This window comes from Ambystoma mexicanum, chromosome 10 (genome assembly GCF_040938575.1).
Source record: "Ambystoma mexicanum isolate Mex_15411 chromosome 10, UKY_AmexF1_1, whole genome shotgun sequence".
In the NCBI taxonomy this organism is placed as follows: domain Eukaryota; kingdom Metazoa; phylum Chordata; class Amphibia; order Caudata; family Ambystomatidae; genus Ambystoma; species Ambystoma mexicanum.
Window position 1 is genome coordinate 738,351,533 of NC_090932.1, and position 18,812 is coordinate 738,370,344.

The following is an 18,812-nucleotide window of genomic DNA, read 5'->3' on the forward strand; positions in this document are numbered from 1 at the left end:
GCAGCACACTTTGGGGAACACCTGGAGATTGTGTTATAGGCTCTTAAGGCCCACCTGCCAAAGTTTACCAGGTGCCAGATTGGTTCGGGGTTCAGTGGTCTACCTTAGGCATGAGGCTGGTGGGGATGAGATTGTCTTGTCCCAGCAAAGTACAGGCTGTATGGGATTGGGCAAACCCCACTACCCAAACCCAGGTGAGACCTTTTCTAGGCCTCACTGGGTATTACAGAAACCTTATAGCAGACTATGCTGCCATAGCTGGTAATCCTATAATCCATCTAACCCCACATGCTATGGGCTTGATGGCCTCGCTTTTAAGATCCAGCAACTTAGACACTAAAGCTGTGAAAGGACCTTTGAGTTAGTTTTAAGAGCATTCAAACCAAATGCACAAGCATACTACTTTAACAACTGATATGATAGGTTATTTATAACCAGCTTTATACCCAGAGGTTTCTAAGGGCAGACCCGGGGATCAAACCTGTGGTGCTCTGTGTTGTCTTGCTTCCAAGGCGAGCACGTTGTCCCTGAGCCATCTTCCAGAGACCTGGAAAGATGTGTTATCTGGTGTAGAGAACATAAGGTAGACCCCTTTAACTGCTTGGGGGTTAACATACCTGCTGCAGCTACTAAACGCATGCCTAGTCTGGAAATTGATAGTACACTGTGTGACACTTGCCATACTACCATTGCAACATAAACCGTTTCATGGTGGAAAATACCTCTAGTCAAGTCTTTAAAGGAAGGATTGGAGCAACATTTTAATATATCTTACACCAGGATAGGAACTGAAGTCCTACACAGGCTAAGGCTGCTACCTTCGGAACCAATTCATAGATTCCTTAAATGTTGTGTTTCTAATGGCCATCACATCCATTAGAAGGTGGGTGTACCTCTTGTTAGACTAACTTTGTCACTATACATAGACAATGTGGTGTTCAGAATGCAGCCCAGATTATCACCAACATTCATCACTGGTTCTATGTCAGTAATTGATTTGCCAAACCTTTTCACTACTTTAGTCAACAGAAGAAGGAACTCTGCACACTCGAGGTCAAGAGGGTGGTCATGTTGTACACAGATATAACAAAATCCACATGAAAGACAAGCCAACTATTTATTTGCTTCAGGTCAAGAAGGAGCACAGTAACCAAATCTGCAATTTCACAGTGATTGCCTGGTGCACAAGGGAGTGCCATCACAAAATCAATTGCCCTTGCAAGGTCTTGCTCTACGGGTAACTTCCTGGTGACTGTTCAACTAGACAACATATACAGGGTGGCAACGTGTTGTTTACAACACACTACTCCATGTAGACACAGACAGGTTGACAGTTGGTGCGATCTGTCTTCAGCAGTGCCATTAGTGTCCACAAAGCTCAAATATTGTTTGCTAATCCAGGCATAGCATGAGAATGTAAACTGATTCTTGGGCCCCAAAAGTCAAATGTTACCCAGTTAGTCTGTCTGGTGCTTGTATCTGTTTGGAATCGCATGTTTATACTCAATCTCCCTGTAGTGTGGCACAATTAAATCCTCATAGGGGCTCCAACACTTCTACAAATACATTAACTCTGCTTTCATGAATGCACATGGAAAACAATCCGAGGTTGTAGACAAACTCTTGCATTGTGGGTAGTACACACAGCGGGGTAATGTGATGAATGCTTGTGTCGATACCAATTCTTTCTTTGGTGGAAAGCCTTAATACTTCGGAACAACCACTTGATGGCATGATATGCCTAGCATGGAATTCTAAATGCAAGCACCACAAAAACATACTGGCCAGGTAAGGTTCGTCTTCTCCAGCATGGGGTCTGGCATGGATTCACATGCTCATGAATATTCCCCGTCGTCGGGCTGGGAATCCTCGGTAAAGAAAAAACCAGTATCAGTTTCGTTTCTGATCTGTCTTTCGTAGTAATAACCAATCACTGGTCTCTGCGTCATACTGACCACAGCCAATGACTGCCCTCTACCTAAGCACCGCCTCTGGCAGCCATCTTCAGATTTTTACCGCACGTTCATGTGTTGGGATCCTCGTGCTATTGCTCTCGAGCGTTAGTGCTATTTTTTCGCGCTTTTTCACAAAAACTTCGATTCTTTCGGTCAAAAGAGCCTCAAGCTCCACCGATCCTACATCCGATCAACGGGGACCCGTGTCGGATTCATCTGTGCCCCTCAAGGGTGAAGATTTCGTCGAGCTACACTTCGGAGGACTCCAGAAGCTTCTCAGGCCCGGTCTCGGAGATGGCCCAGGAGAAGGGAAGCTCGACGCCCGGAAAGCTGTTCAGGGCCTGCCCTGGATGCCAGCTGCAGAACGTCTTCAAGGAGGACGAACACTCTTTCTGCCTTTACTGCCTTCATGGGGACAAGACGCACGTGGAGAAGGACTGTGCGTTTTGCGGCAACATGTCGGAACGGACCATGAAGGACCGCCATCAACGTCTCGCCAGCTGGCTGGAGGGTAAGAGCCCGTCTGGCGAGAAGAAGAAGAAATCTGAGCGGTCTTCTAAGACCTTTGAGGGCGCCCCGGCGACGGGGGCCCAACATAAGGCCAAGCACCGCGAGTCCGCTGGCACCGGGAGCGCCGAACGGTCGGGCTCTACGGGCGCCAGGCAGGGCGCACCCTCCCCGGCACCATCAACCACGAGCCAACGCTCTGGGTCGGGTAAGAGGAAGGCCGAGCACCCGGCGAAGCTCCTGGAGAGACCCCGGTCGAGCTCTAAGGCAGAGGAGGAGCGTGGCAGTGCCCCCTCCCTCAAGGATAAGGCGGTGAGCGCACCTAAGGTGGTGAAGGCCTTGATCCATTCGACCAAGCCCTCTATCGAAACGGTCGCGGCGGCCCTGGCCCAGCCTGTGGAGGCTGCACCAGTGGTGGCGGCCTCGGGGCCCAGAATCTCCCTGCCTCCTCGGAGGGAGTCTTCTTTCGTGCCCATCGATAGGACCCCCGTGAAACCCTCCGTGGGGAAGGGGGGGCAGGGCGTCGTCGTAGATTCGGCCTCAACCTCAGAAGAGGAACTGATCGAGGTCTTAAGCCACGGCCTAGGCGTGGAACAAGACCAGCCCGTCGGAATGGGCCCCGACGCAGGTGACGACGACGACATCGTCGAGGATACCGACGGGGCCCCTGCTCGCCCGTCGGATTCCCCTCTGCCAGCGCCGCAAGACAACTCAGCGGCCATTTTGTTGGCTATACAGTCCTTATGCTCCGAGATAAGGACGAGACTACCGTTACCGACGGAGGAACCTCTCCCGTCGGGGGATCCAGAACCGGGACCTTCTGGTGTTCCCCCTACCAAGAAAAGAAGGATCCATCCACCGCCTCCTTTTCAACCATCGCGCCCCGTCCAGCCCTCCTCCCCGTCCACCCGAGGGGATGATACGGGGACTGACACGGCAGCGACGGGTACGGACGACGAGGCATACGACGAGGATTTTCCGTCGTCGCCTCCCCCCAGGGCTTCTCCGCCCGACGAGATTGGATCGTTCCACTCAATGATCGCCAGGGCATCCGAGCTTTTCCAACTCTGCCCTGAGGAGAAGAAAAAGGAAGGCTTCCTTTACCAACGGCGCGAGACCAAGAGGAAGACGGTCCTCGCAGTGCCTCTGTTGGACGACATTTGGGATGAGGGCCTTTCCCTCCTCAAGAACCCTTCCACGACGCCAGCGAAAAGAGACCGGTACGAGAAAAAGTACCGGGTCCCGGACTCGGCCCCCCTATGCCTCCGGGCGCAGCCTACCCCGGACTCCGTCGTCTCCGCGGCAGCCAGGAAGAAAGCGGGGGGGGGTGCGGCCTCCACGTCGACTTCCCCGCCGGACGGCGAGGAAAAGAAATTGGATGCCATGGGACGCAGAGTCATCTCGTCGGCGGCGACGACGATTAAAGCGGCCAACGCCTTGGCTATCGTGGCCCGCTACGACAGGGAACTCTGGTACAAGATAGCTCCCCTGCTGGATTTTCTGCCGGACGACAAGAGGGCGGAGGCCCTTGAGATCCTGCAGGAAGGTGAGGTGGCCTCGGACCACGCCATCACCGTGGCGACGGACATCGCCGACACTGGGTTCCGCCAGATGGGCAACGGCGTTTGCCTTCGACGTCGCGGATGGCTCAAGGCTACGGACTTTCGGCAGGACGTCCAGAACAGGGTCCTGGACATGCCCTTCGACGGGAACAACCTGTTTGGGAAGACAGTGGACGATTCCCTTCAGGCCATCAAGGCGGATACTGAGACGGCCCGGGCCCTTGGAGTGCTGCAGCAACGGCGGACGCCCTTTCGGAGCGGCGGAGGCAAGGGCGCCTCCAAAGGTTCCGGCGGCGGTTTCGCTTCCTACCGTCAAGCGGCCCGCTCGTCGTCGCAAGAGGCCTACAGAGGACGAGGCAAGTCTGGCGGCCCCCGCCGTCGTCGCCAAGGCGGCAAGGCCGCGTCCAAGCAGGATTGAACCGGCCGTGGGGTCGGGCCCCCACCGAAGCACCCCGGTGGGAGGCCGGCTGGCGGGCTTCGTCAGCGTGTGGGAGTCCATCTCCACCGACCGTTGGGTGCTGGACGCCCTGGCCCGGGGCCACGCGCTCGAGTTTCAAAGAAGGTGCCCGCGCGTCCCCCCCGTGGCCAGGAAAGAACTTCACGTCCCTCAACTTCTCCTGGAGGTAAAGGCGATGCTCAGGAAGGGCGCCATCGAACTCGTCCCAAAGAGGCTTCGGGGCTCCGGAGTCTACTCGCGTTACTTCCTCGTGAAGAAGAAGACGGGAGGATGGCGCCCCATCCTGGACCTGCGACGCCTGAACAAGTTCATCAAGGCGCAGAAGTTCCGGATGGTCACCCTCCAGCACGTCCTGGGTCAGCTGGAGGAAGGAGACTTCCTATCGTCGTTGGATTTGGAGGATGCCTACTTCCACATTCCCATCCTAAAGGGGCACCGAAAATTCCTCAGATTCGTGGTCCAAGGGCGTCATTACCAGTTCAAAGCCCTTCCCTTCGGACTGCGGTCGGCACCCAGGGTTTTCACCAAGTGCCTCGCACCGGTGGCGGCGCAGCTGCGCCGCGAGGGGATTCACGTCTACCCCTACCTGGACGACTGGCTCATCCGCGCCAAGACGAGGGAGCTCGCCGTGGTCCACACGGCAAGGACCGTCCAACTCCTCACGGACCTGGGATTCTCCGTGAACTACGCCAAATCCCACCTGGTGCCCGCGCAAGTCGCACTGTTTCTGGGAGCGAGGCTCGACACAGTGTCCCTTCTGGCCTCCCCGTCGGAGGAGAGGACCAGGACCATCTTGGGCAAGGTGCAACGGATGTTGGTGGCCGACGCGGCCAAGGTGAGGTCCATCAAGTCCCTCCTCGGGATGATGTCTTCCTGCATCTACCTCATTCCCATGTGCAGGCTCCGGATGCGCCCGTTGCAAGAGTTCCTGGATGCGCGCTGGATCCAGACGACGGGCAGCTTCGAGGAAAGGATCAAGCTCGACGAGAGTTTCCGACGAGCGATACGGTGGTGGGGCACCCGCGCGCATCTGACGGCGGGCATGGACTTCCAGACCCCAGCCCACCAGGTGACTGTGACCACGGATGCCTCCCTAGAAGGGTGGGGAGCGCACACCGAAAATCTGCACGCAAGGGGACTCTGGCTCCCGACGGAGAAGTCCCTGCATATCAACGTCCTGGAGCTCCGTGCAGTGTTTTGGGCCCTCAGGTCCTTCCTTCCGTCCCTCAAGGGCAAGGTGGTGAGGATCTTCACCGACAACACCACCACCATGTTTTACATCAGGAAACAGGGCGGAACCAGGTCCCCAGCGCTGTCCAAGGAGGCGCAGGACCTGTGGCATTGGGCCGTCGCCCAAGGGATTCTTCTGGTGCCGTTTCATCTGGCAGGGATAAAAAACACCATCGCCGACTCACTCAGCAGGGAGCTGCGCTCGTGCCACGAGTGGGAACTACGGCAGGATCTGGTGGATCGCCTCTTCCGACGGTGGGGCACACCCCAGATCGACCTGTTCGCGACGGCGACGAACACCAAGTGCCGGAGGTTCGCCAGCAGGTTTCCCCAGACGAGGAGCATGGGCGATGCTTTCTCGTTCCCCTGGGAGGGCCTGTTCCTCTACGCGTTCCCTCCCTTGCCTCTGCTAATCCGGCTCGTCAACCAGCTCAAGAGGTCACGGTGCAGGATGATCCTCGTCGCACCTGCGTGGCCGAGGCAGATATGGTTCCCGGACCTTCTGGACTTGTCGGCGTCCCCGCCAATCAAGCTGCCGGCGGACGCGGATCTACTCTCCAGGGAAGGAGGCGCCATCCTCCACCACGACCCGAAGTCGCTGAACTTGCAGGCCTGGCTCCTGCAGCGCTAGAGTTTGGAGGATACGACATACCGGCCGACTGCAGAGAGGTTCTTGCAAAGGCCAGGGCGTCCTCGACTCTTAAATGCTACGGACACAAATGGAAGAGGTTCTCTGTCTGGTGCCACGCACAGAAGATTAACCCTCTACGGATTACGGCTCCCCAAGTGCTGCCGTACCTGCTGACGCTGGCCAAAGCTGGTCTGGCACACGCGTCCATCAAGATTCATCTTGCTGCGATCTCCCGATACACCAGAACCACGGGCCGGACGTCCTTGTGGTCTCATCGTCTGGTGAAAGAGTTCATGAAGGGACTGTTCAGATCGTTCCCGCCGGTGAAGGCTCCGGCCCCGGCGTGGGAGCTCAACGTGGTACTGACCAAACTCATGGGACCTCCGTTCGAGCCTCTGCACTCGGCCCCGTTGAAGTTTCTATCGTGGAAAACAGCTTTTCTCGTGGCCATCACCTCCGCACGACGAGTGGGAGAGATCCAGGCCCTTTCCTGCAAGGCACCGTACTTGACTTTCCACGACACGAGGGTAGTGCTCAGGACGCACCCCTCCTTCATGCCCAAGGTACCGTCGGACTTTCATCTCAACGAACCCTTGGTGTTACCCGTGTTCTTCCCGTCGCCTTCGTCGCCGGCTGAGAGGACTTTGCACTCGCTGGATGTAGCTAGAGCGCTGAAGTTCTACGTGGACCGCACGAAAGGTTTTCGGAAGACGTCACAACTCTTTGTGAACTTTGGACCTGTCAATCAGGGGAAGGCTCTCTCGAAGGCTTCCATCTCCAGATGGCTCTCCGGCTGTATCATGTACTGTCACCGGTTGGCAAACCGACCGCTGCCTGGCCGTCCGAGAGCCCATTCCACCAGAGCGATCGCAGCTACCACGGCGTTCCTATCTGGTGTGCCCCTGCTGGACATATGCAGGGCTGCTACGTGGAGGTCGACGCACACCTTCACGAAATTCTACTGCGTCGACCGGGATTCCAGGGAGGAGTCCAGGGTCGGCCAAGCAGTGCTGCGCAACCTGTTCGCCTGAGGTGAGCCTGGTGAGGAGGTAAGATGCTTAATGTTGAGTTGATGTGATGCTTAATGTTGAGCCTTTGCCACCTCCCGTGGTTGTGCATGTGTGTACTGCTATGTATTCTTTATTCATGAGCATGTGAATCCATGCCAGACCCCATGCTGGAGAAGGAACAAGTTACTTACCTGTAACTGTTGTTCTCCAGCATGGGTCTGGCATGGATTCACATGCGAACCCTCCCGCCTACCCCTCTGCGGCTCTTCACTTGGTCATACTGCCACTTCACGTGCTTCCAAATCTGAAGATGGCTGCCAGAGGCGGTGCTTAGGTAGAGGGCAGTCATTGGCTGTGGTCAGTATGACGCAGAGACCAGTGATTGGTTATTACTACGAAAGACAGATCAGAAACGAAACTGATACTGGTTTTTTCTTTACCGAGGATTCCCAGCCTGACGACGGGGAATATTCATGAGCATGTGAATCCATGCCAGACCCATGCTGGAGAACAACAGTTACAGGTAAGTAACTTGTTCCTTATTCCTACTGTGACTGGCTAGTAAAATCCTCTCCATGCAAATGGTTAAGCTCTGCACCAACTGCTGGACCTCCTGTTTCAGCTCATTGATGGGTTGAGCACAAATAATCTTGAATACCTACTGAAGCCCTCCTTCATTGGCCATACCTGGAATACCTCTACAGTCAGTCTGGCCCACTGAGAAATGCATCCAGAACATTGTCACCTGTATCTCCCTATCGAACGAGATGAGCAAACCTCTGGTTTCAGAGGTTCTTGGGTATCATGCAGCCTTGTATTCTGGCATTTCCTGTGGCCGCATCTGCACTTAGCTTAGTGCTCGGATGTTGTGAATCGTCCCATGTCCCTAACATTCAAACTACTAGACACACAGTAGAGAACCCTGCTGGACAAGCTCCTGTAGTGCTTTTCTTTCTGCTTACTGAGATCCAGCATGCTACATCACGACCTCAAGGGCTGTGGAGTGATCCAGCATGACCTGAATTTTCGTGACCTAGTTGCTTGTCAATCTACACATCAGTGTCTCAAATTGAAGGTGTTCTTTCTTTCCCCTTTCCTCCGGTTACATGGTCCATGGTGTCCATCTTCTTGGACAGCTCGGCAAGCAGAGTTGATTTTTAAATGGTCGTCTGTTTTTTTTCGAAGTAAATTACTTTGTGGTAATTTATTTCGTAAAAATGAATTCGAATTCATATATTTATCTGTGGGTGAAGCGTTAAACGGGGGTAGGGTGGTAGTGAAGGGAGTCTTCGGGGCAGTGGAGACCCCCAAATAACCCCCCCTCAAAAAAAGAATGAAGCTATTTCCACAAAGTAAATTACTGCAGTCATTTATTTCAATAAAATGACATGGAACCAAACAAACGGGGAACAGATGCTATTGGACCTGGCGAATGGGCTCTGGATCCAGGAGTAACATTTTAAGGCTCCTCTCTTACTGGAGTCCTCAAGAGGTGGACTCCTTGAAGACTCGCAGGCGATTCACGATGGGAGTTCTATCATAAATCAAAATCTTTCAGGAAACAGTACTCCCCAGGTTTACTTTTATAGATCGGGGAAGTTACCAGGGTAATCCAGACGTGGACCCCTTGCTCACTGTGCTCAGAGGCACAGCTCCACCTGACAGGCCCGACATGGCTGCCATCTGGGGTTGCTGTTGGTACTCTTGATCAGAGGAGATTTGCCTAGCATTTCGTTGCTGGACTGCCTTTGGGTGGGGACAAAGACTGATATGTATATGGAAATTTCTCCTCTGTGAAAAGCACAGTGAGCTAAAGCGTGGTCGACACTCTCCCGGGGGGCATCCACCCAAGAACAGGTCAATAGGCTGTGTTTGTTCCGGTAGAGGGACTTGCAGACCTTTTTATGCTTACTTATTTTCAAATCTTTTAAACTTCAATTGTCAACCTTTTTATGTATCCGGAATGGATGTAGATCCTTTCTCGGGTGATGCTCTGATTTCATAGAGCCACCTAGAGGCAAATACATTCCCTCTTGTTCTCCTGATTATCCGCACTGTTAAAGTTCAGGAACTCTCCTGGAAGCTATTTTTCGTGGCCCTTTTGGCAATCTGGTTCCTCAGCAGTTACTTGGCCACCTGGGACTTTCTAACAACAATCTAGAGGCTATACAGGCAGCCAAAAGATTTTCCACACTGGTGTAGTATTGTAGTGTAAGTCTTTCATTACTGATCTGGCCAAATCAGGCGCCTGGTGCACTTCCTTTAGAGTCGTTGGACCATATAAGAATTCGGGCACAATTTACTACTTTCCAGACCAGTGGCAAAAAGGCACTGACTGCTTCTACTTTTCTTCCACACTGTCACCGACCTCGGGAAAGCTGATCCTTTGGTTCATAACTGTGCCTTTGAGCTGGTTAACAACCCCTTTGATCTTCTAGCATTGGTGGAAATGATATTCCTGGAAGACCTCATTTCTGGTTGCATGCACTTTGTGAACGAGACCCAAGCACTGCATTTAAATTAGTATTTAATAGAATTCCACAGAAACAGCAGTGCTAAGTATGCTAATGGTTGTCTTTTTTTTCATATGATCCTGGAGGTCTGTGTACCCTTCACAAGCCTGGCTGAGGCAGAACTCTGCACAGCCCACAGGTTCCATTTGGACAGGGCTGAAGATATCTTCTTTTTGGATCATATGCTCAACACGTAGGAATGCCTCCTGGCAAACTGGCATCAAAAGCATGTATTGTGAAGTGGATGGGAAGTAGTGTACAAAAAATAACCTTCCACATTCGGCAGAGGCTTAGTGCATGGACTTACATGGCTCTTGTCATTACTCCACATCCGATACTGAGTGCAGCATCCATTGTACCTAGGGCACAAATGAAATCAGAAAAAAAAACCTGCGTGCCACAACAGGCCGTTCTGCTGCAGAATGAGGATGGGTTGGAAAAACTCAAATGCTCATTAAGATGCTGGTATGAGTTGCATGGTGGTAGTGGCTCAGCCCTCCATGAATTTAGCGTCGGCATGGAGTGGAGGTGTATCATTTCAAAGTGCAAAAAATGGCAGGTGTCCATTATCAGCCAGTGGAAATAGGCTACATCTGAACAAATTGCCCATGAAGGCCCGAAACAAGGAGTGAACTTTATTGGTGCTGTATGTGTGTGCTTTTAGAATAAAAATGTCCCTTTGCATTTCTTAACACAGAAACATTAAGAATGTCTTGTCCAAAAGAATGGTCTGACTCGTAAATGGCTCCCACTTTAAATGCTCTGCCAGAAGAAAGTGATGAGCAAGTCATTAAAGGACTCCCTCCCATTCCTCCAGCAGCGTCTGCTGCTGGGAAGGGTTATTTTGTCTTTAGAGAGCCAGGCGTAGGGCTGGGCGATATATCAAGTTTTGCAGCTATATTGATATGGGATGAGACTATTGGTAACTTCAAGATGTATACATATATACAACAGAATTGCTTGCTGTATAAATGCACGATTTGTAACCAACACCCCACCCCCTTACTTTGTACTACTTTGCCTGTGTCAATTTGGGGAAAGCATACACTTGGTATAAGTGCCCCCTCCCTACTTTGATTCCTGGAGACGCCACTGCCTCCTGGGTGTCTGGAAAATGAGTTTAGACAGGGCTAAATCTGTGCTTGAAGTGTTTGGGGGTGAAGGGGTGGGTGTGAGTGGCGTGGTAATTTTGTATACGGATAATTTCACCTCCTTTCGAAGTGATCAATCTAGGTGTACATATGTGGTTATTGGGTTGACCCTTCGTTTCCTGTTAACTTTGATGGCATTAACATTAATGGTGGTAGATTTGTCCTCTTCCCTCCCGCGAGATCTCTCAGATGCTGTTTCCCGCCTGCAATATAGCTACAGAAATTCTCTCAGTTTCGACATGCTCTTTGCATGGCCAATCGGCCAAAATCATGCCAGCTCTAAACAGCAGACAACCGTGAGACGGATATTGTGTGCAAGTTCTAGGACGAAGTGAAACAATTGATTTTAAGGCCACGCTTAGCTTTCCCGCGCCTTTGAATCGGATTCTTGTAGATAACTACAAAGAGAAGACACCTTAACGATTTTAACCTATCTTGTCTGACAAAGGGAGCAGCTTTATCCGGTGAAAGAAATGTGGTTGGGGTTGCCGTGCCTCCCAGCCATATCTGTGTAAGATTTTTACATCTTACAATTAACTTTTCCAATTGTCTGCTTTACAATTGCCCTGCTCGCACTTTGTCTGTTTACCCGTGGTGAGGTTAGGATTTTTAAAGCTTTGCTGTCAGGAAGTGAAAGCAAGACCCTCTTTAGTGCTTCGCCATGTTTGTGCTAGCTGTGGTTCTGACCTTTTTGAAGGATTTCAACATTGACATGCAAGCGTTCGTTTTCTCCACCTTTTTCCAGCTTTTAATCTGTTCCAAAAGAACAGGAAATCATTTTATTGTACCCGGCTTGCAGGTTCTTAAGTTTGATTTATAGATTAAATGAGCAGTACATAGAACAGGGTTTTCATGATTTAACCTACTTGCAATAGAAAAAAGTGAAGTTTTCTTCTGATGCACACCTATTAGTGTTTTTTTTTTTAATTTTATTATTTCAGAGTTCGATTGTTCTAAATTGCAAACGTATACCTATAGGTTGTAGCACAAGGAAGTTCTGTGATCGGTTACTTTGACTGGAGTATCTTTCTTTAGACTTTCCGCTAAGGTATTACTGGTGGTACTTCATTCAGGGACCAGCCCAGTTAACTGACAATCCAGTTATTCTCATATCTGCCCCAGATATCTATTCTTTTGTATGTTGGATGACTTCATGCAGTCCCTCAAATTGGTAGGTGACCGAGCTGTATCACTCCTCCAAATCGGGAAGTGGGTGAGTGTGCGCAATGAAGTTGCCACCAATACAGATTTTCCTTGCACGTTTTGAGAATCCAGTGCCAGAACTCGATCACATTGATGCTGCAGTAATCCTGCAGGACAATCGATATTTGTCAATTACATCCGAGGTCACACCATTTGTGCTGTGCCAGAACTAATGAACTCCTAACCTTACTCCGATTCGCCTTAGCAAGGGATTCTGAATATACCCTTCAGTGACGCCACTGCTAGGATCTGCCTCCCCTCCAGCACTCCCACTTAACCACTGCCTATAATTCACATCTGTGCAGGTGGAGAGTCTCCTGTGGAAAATGTTCACTTTTGCTGATCTGCCATAATCTTCTAGGGTGGATCCAACCTTGTCCATCTCCTACCACAACGCCATTGCTTCATTATTGAATTCCCCATATGCCTTTTCGGACATAAAAGCAATGACTTGAGCAGGTCCTAAATATGCTCTATTTGGCTTATGCACCAAAGTTCTCTCCAGACTTGTTTTCATTGTCCAGCAGTTTTTTTTTTTTTTTTTTTTTGGTTTGGATTCCATCGTAACAATTTTTTTCAGCTTTTATATTATGCTCTGATTTCGTACTGCAGCATCAGTCTGTCACCTAGTGGTCGGGATCCAAGTGGTAGCTCCTTTGCCGAATGTCTATACAGTGAGCCCCCTTTCTCTTCTTATTCCCTTCCGTATTCGTGCTGATTAGTCCATTCTTAGGTTCCTCTGTTTTACAAGTCCAGCATGACTGCCACCAGTTGCAAGCGCATTGCTTCCCTTTGTTGCCTGGATCCTGAGACACTAACCTTCATTTTTACCCACGTCACTGCCCAGGCGGCCCCTTTCCTCGTCCTTTGATGGCCCTATGAGTTGCAAAGGACATAGACTACCATGTCCTTGGCATACCCACTGTAACAGTGGGTGTGGCAATGCAACTGCAGTTACTGCCGTGCTCTAGTTTTATGTAAACCAGTGTGACACTAATTCACATGCACAAACGTAACGGTCTTTGACAAATGCAGTTCCACCTGCTTCCAAACTATAGGTGCACACGCATGTTCTTAAGGTATGAATTTCGACAGTTTCTGCTTAAGTAAAGCTCTTGACTGAAGTCGACGTTTTTCTCGTCATTTTATGGTTCATTATATATTGCCGAATAGTTTGCATTTGAATGCAAATGTCGTGTTTGGGAAACCTTATCAGTAAATGGCAGTAACATTCTGCCAGTATATCAGATCTGACTTAATGGATCAAACCTGGCGCAGCTGTTACAATTTCCATATGAAAAATGCCAATCACGTTAGCATCTCTAGAGGACAAGTTTGAGTAAGTAAGCGATGCAGAGCACTACAAATGCCACCTGTTTCCGAAATGGCCTAAAACTGGTCGCGATATATCCAACCTGGAAACATACCAGAGTTCATTATACTTCTTTCATGAGTATTCATTCACATTGTGTATGCAGAAGGCAAGATGGCGGTGTTCGGCGTGACTGCTCTTACACCTTCCCTTCTTTCTGCATACATTATTGCTGAAAAATATTGAACCGAAAAGGTTTAAACATGCTGTTTGGATGTGGGGCTGGAGGTGGAAGGAGTGACTTGTGGGATGTAGTTTGTTTTTGGTAGGCTTTGCTCTATTCTGTAACTGAAATTATTTTTTGAGTTTTCATGGAATTTTGCTCTGTTTTGCTTACTTAAAGTTCACGTAAATTTTGCAGCTTTGGCACAGATGGAACATTTGATATTTCAAATTTAACTTTAATTTCATTACTAATTTGAGATTTAGAGGTTTACTGTCCGCAGTCTTTTTGGTGGTGTCGAATATTCTCTACTTAAGCAGGCAGCCCTGAACTTAGTTCTTTCTTTATCAAAGACATCTCATCTGGTGGCTTTTTTAATATTTTTTTTTATAAAGTTGTGGTTTTAAATGTTCTTACAAGGGATCTATATGGTTACTTCAAAAATAAAATGTCAAAGCCCAAAATACCAAATTTAGTTTGTGCTCCCACAACAACCCTCCGCCCCCAAGACACCCCTCCACTTGTTTTTTTTTCTTTTACTTCAACCACCCACACACGCGGTAAAATGGGTATGTCGAAATTCAGTATGTTGCTTCCCTTATTTTCTAATGATCCCTTTACAAGAAATGTTTGTCATTTTAATGGGCTTACGCTCATTTCGGCCGTACAGTGTAGTGCCTAGATGTACTGCAAAAGTGAATAAATACATTGATTCCGGTTATGCTAAATCGGTCATTTGTAAATTGGAGAAATTACTTTAAGCCTTGTGATAGACCATGCTGGCCCTGTGTTTTTCAGTACCTTCTTTGACAATTAAGAATTCGAGGATCTAAAATTAAAACCTTCTATTTATAGATAAACCACCAGTATGTAAACCTTTTTGTCCACAAACCTATTTAGCGTGTGCATTCGCACACATTAATCCACATTAAATCCCCCACCCCCCTGAACCAACAATACAATGGTTTCCATAATTGATGCACATAACGGTCTTGAAAGTTCACAGGTTTGTGTACTTAAAGGTCTGGTTGTAGCGCTTTTTAAATGTATTAATCATAGCTTCTCCATTGAGATGGCAAACTTCTACCTAACCTGCTAACGTTATCACTAGTTTCTACTAAATGATGTGTAGGATTACAACTAGTCTGAGTTTGTGGTGTTAGGTTGGAGTTGGTCACCATAGCTTTGAAACGGCAGCCATGCAACTGTTTTACATAGATTAACCACTTTTAACTTGGGTAAGACAAAGCTCGTTTGCTCTGGTGCAGAGCAACAACAAAGTGTTGGCGAGATTCTGGTAGTGTGGAAATGCATTTAGAACTCTGCCTGCTTTCACATCAAAGCTTTTCGCTTTAAAGCAATAGGTTCAATTCCCATCTGGTCCACTCAGTCAAAAGGTACTCCTTTCATTGCCCTTCGCACCACATGAGGCATAGATGGTCTCTTTCTCAAGTTCGTCAAAAGGATATTGGTCTTCGTACATTCATAAAATGGCTAGCCACAAAGGAAGTTGGAATGCCAGACTTTTTTTGCTTCCGCCTGCTTTTAAAGTTATTTTAGATTTTGGTTCATTCGTTTTGCAAAAGGATACTAATATTACAATCCCAATTTATATTTTCTGTTTTTGAATTTCATCAATGTTTCGACTGTGCTGGCCCATTCTAATGGGTTTTAATTTTGTCATGAATTTTTTTTTAAAAAAATGTTTGCTACCCCAATTGGTTTTCAATTGTACTTTTCTTGTTGGTAGTGTTCTCAAGTGTGAATTTCTTAATTGAATGACGTGCGGATTAAAGTAACTTCTTGATACAATAACAGATTTTTAAAAATCAGCATTGAGTTTAGCTTTGGTTTTAGGATGCAAATCTGCAACACTTGCTTTGGGTACATTGCCTGAACAGGTTTTGTTGTAGAGTTGATGTTGTCTTTCGTATTTTAGGTGTTAAGTTTGCTGGGCCCCAAGTCGGTATGCTACCAGTAGATGAGGCGAATGGCTGCAGCCTTGCGGTTCATACCCACATGATAGAATGCTTGATTGAGCTGAGCAGTGTCCTCCAGCAGCAGAAATATTCATGCTGACTATTTGGATGGGACAATGCCCCATGCAAATCTCCCATGACTGAATAGGATTGTATGTAAAACGTAATTACAGAACCTTCTGAGGCAGGCTGAAAATACAATGTGGGGATTGAGTCGAGCAGGTTTAACTTGCATGGACAATGGGGGTGCCATCTACTATACGTAAGCCGGAACTGTTGGCTTTGTCAAATATCGTTTTTAAGAGGTTCTTCAGTGCATAGAACAAATGTAAATTGAGTTGCTGAACGCACAATTGCTTAAGACGTGTGCCCAGTATCGCAGCTGCAATTCCATTAACTCTCTGCAACCATAACACTTGCAGAGCAACAATTTGTTACTCCTTGACAGGAGGACGCGTTTTTTACTATGGAGGGGAAATTAGTTGGTGGGTAATGTCCATAGTGATATGCATGGCCAGTCAACTGGTGGGTAAATGGCCTTTGTGCCTATCATAACCTCTCCCTCCTAGCTGTACTCAGACATTCGTTTTGGCTTGGAGGTGGCACCAACTAATAGTCATTACTAGAAAGGATGGTGGAAACACAGACCACTTCACCCGGAAATGAAACTGCTAAGCATGAAGAAATGTGTGCATACTGATTTTGTTTTTCTTTATTCAAACTGTGCGGGTTTAGAAAGTGTACTATGGCCAATCTCTTTCCAGCAGTGCAGGAAACAATGCTGTCTATCACTGACTGTTGCTGTAATATGGTTGCTTGACATGCATTTCAAACAATTAACATACACAGCCTTTCCACAGCTTGGCGCCTCATACCAGAATGTTAAAATATGGTGTTATTTCTCGATGCATTTTGTACATCGCCAATTTCTGAATTGTCAGATTTGATTAACATTGTGCAGTTTCAACCAAATGTGTATTAACTGAAGCATGTATATTTGGTTAACCTATTTTTAATTATCCTGAATTGATTGACAATTCTAGCAAGTATTTCTAGAAGCAGTAGTCCACCTCTCATACACTAGGTGAGGATTTAAAGTAGGTTTAGTGCAGGACTGATGAATTCATTTCTTTAGAGTTTCTTGCGCAATTTGTTTTCTTCAAGGATTATCATGTACATTTTTAGTTGCAGGCCTGGTATATGCTGCTGTCTCCAGCTGTTCTGCAGGCTCACATCTTTAAATGGTGGTTTTCTACTGCAATGAAATGAATCCATCGTATTTGTATTGTTCTTGATGACTTGTTTTCCGCATTTTTAGTTGGATACTAGATGTCGGAGTGCACTGCTATAACATGTACTGCAAGGATCGCTTGTTTGACATGCCCCCTTGCCGAATCTAGTTCAAAGTTTGAAAAATCCCACTCCAATGTGTTTTTGTATAAAGCTGCATTGTGACTGCATGCTTTTGCTGCATTCCGATAGCCAGCTGTAGAACGGAATGCGTTATCCTTGTAAGAAAGACCCTCACCACCCCATTTGAAATTACTCCTTGGTGTATATTTAAAGTGTTCACGTGCCATGGTCTGGGGGCTTTTATGGTACTTCTACTCGAGTGCTATATAGATATCCTGTTTTGTGAAACAATGAACCAATATAAGGTTTTGTACACCTATCGTTTCTTATGTCTAAATATAATGCCAGTAACGTGACCTAAAGGAATGATTGTGGGGGGCGTGTATAGTATGAGGTCCTTCTCGAAAATTGCATTGTGTATGAGCTTCAAATTCGTAATTGGGTATTGGTGACGAAGTTGAACACCCCGCCCTCTCTCTCACACACATCGAAACTCACCCTAATTTTGACTGATGTAGGGATTGTCAAATGGGTTGTTAGCAAGCACTTTCTAAGTACACCCTTCTGAAAAGAGCCCTGATTTAGCCTGCACTTTGCTCCTGTAGAGCTACCGACCATGAACGGACACCCTCCTGACCTAGAAGGAGGTAGCTCTTCTAGGTTTTTTGACGGGCAGCACCTTTTGAACTGTGTAGTATGAAGTTGTGTCAGTAGTTTGTTTTTAATAAAGCAGCACTATGGTTTCCTTTTGGAAAGCATTGTGAAACTCGTTTATAGATAAGTGGGCACCGTTTGCCAGGAATGTATTTATTTTCGTTCTTGACATAGTGTAAACTCTCAACCCACACATTCATCCCCTCCTTGTCTTCGTTTCGTTTATTCTTTCATTCAGTCTCTGCTCGAACTAGCATAAAGGTGCATGGTGAACATGTCCCTTATGACGAGATGTTCGAGTGGCAAATGACCATGGCAGCCTAAATGTTGTGCACTATCTTGTAAAGCATCATGTCAAGGACGATCCTGACGCAACCCATTAGACTGGACATCCATGAAAAATACTTATTTTATTTTTCTTAATGTATGAAATATCACAAAACAGTTAATTAAGATGTCTTGTGTGTTTATATAGCTCCCAGCAGTTTTTCTCCTGCAAATTGTGTAACGAAAGCATCCCCCAATTGTCCTATTAGTCCTATTAGTCGTACACATGAGGAGCCCATGCAACTGAACCAGAGGGCCTAACCTGCGCAGTGTCTGCTTTAGCATGAAGGGAGCACGTTTTTAATTGTAATCTTTCTTTCCACAGCGCATCCAATGCAAGTGTTGTAGCCATTGACAACAAAATAGAACAGGCAATGGTAAGTAAAATGTGAACATTCTTGACAATGCATGGGGAGAAACGCTACTGATATGAACAGTCAGGTTGTCAACTTTCTTCAAATAGTTTTAAATGCAATTTTATTTTGGTGCGACTTATCTTGGAGTAAACCGACATAATGCCAATGCCATTACTATGGAAAGATTTTGATTTGGCATTTTGATACCGAATTACACTCCGCATTTTGGCATGCACCTCAAGCTGCTACGTTTTAGTTCCAATTTGCCTTGAATTAACCTTTCAGCAATAAGTATTGCATTAATATGCCTTTCAACTTTTTTATGCAGTTTTGCAAGATAGTGACTGCCACTTTCTAATTGAGGAATTGGGATGTTCCCTAACATTTAA

General features: G+C 47.7%; 1 protein-coding gene across 2 annotated transcripts in view; it reads left to right on the forward strand.

The window, feature by feature from the left end:
• The window catches only part of TSC22D2 (TSC22 domain family member 2), a 229,837-nt gene that overhangs the window by 190,190 nt on the left and 20,835 nt on the right, over nt 1–18,812 (forward strand). The window contains exon 4 of one of the 2 annotated variants that reach the window (XR_011276074.1): nt 18,393–18,445. Coding sequence is in view for 1 of the 2 variants with exons in the window: in XM_069618376.1 (XP_069474477.1) it covers nt 18,393–18,444 (52 nt within the window). In the remaining variant the exon portion in view is untranslated. Of the gene's footprint in view, nt 1–18,392; nt 18,446–18,812 lie in introns of those variants that run through there. The other variant, XM_069618376.1, reaches the window with a different exon arrangement.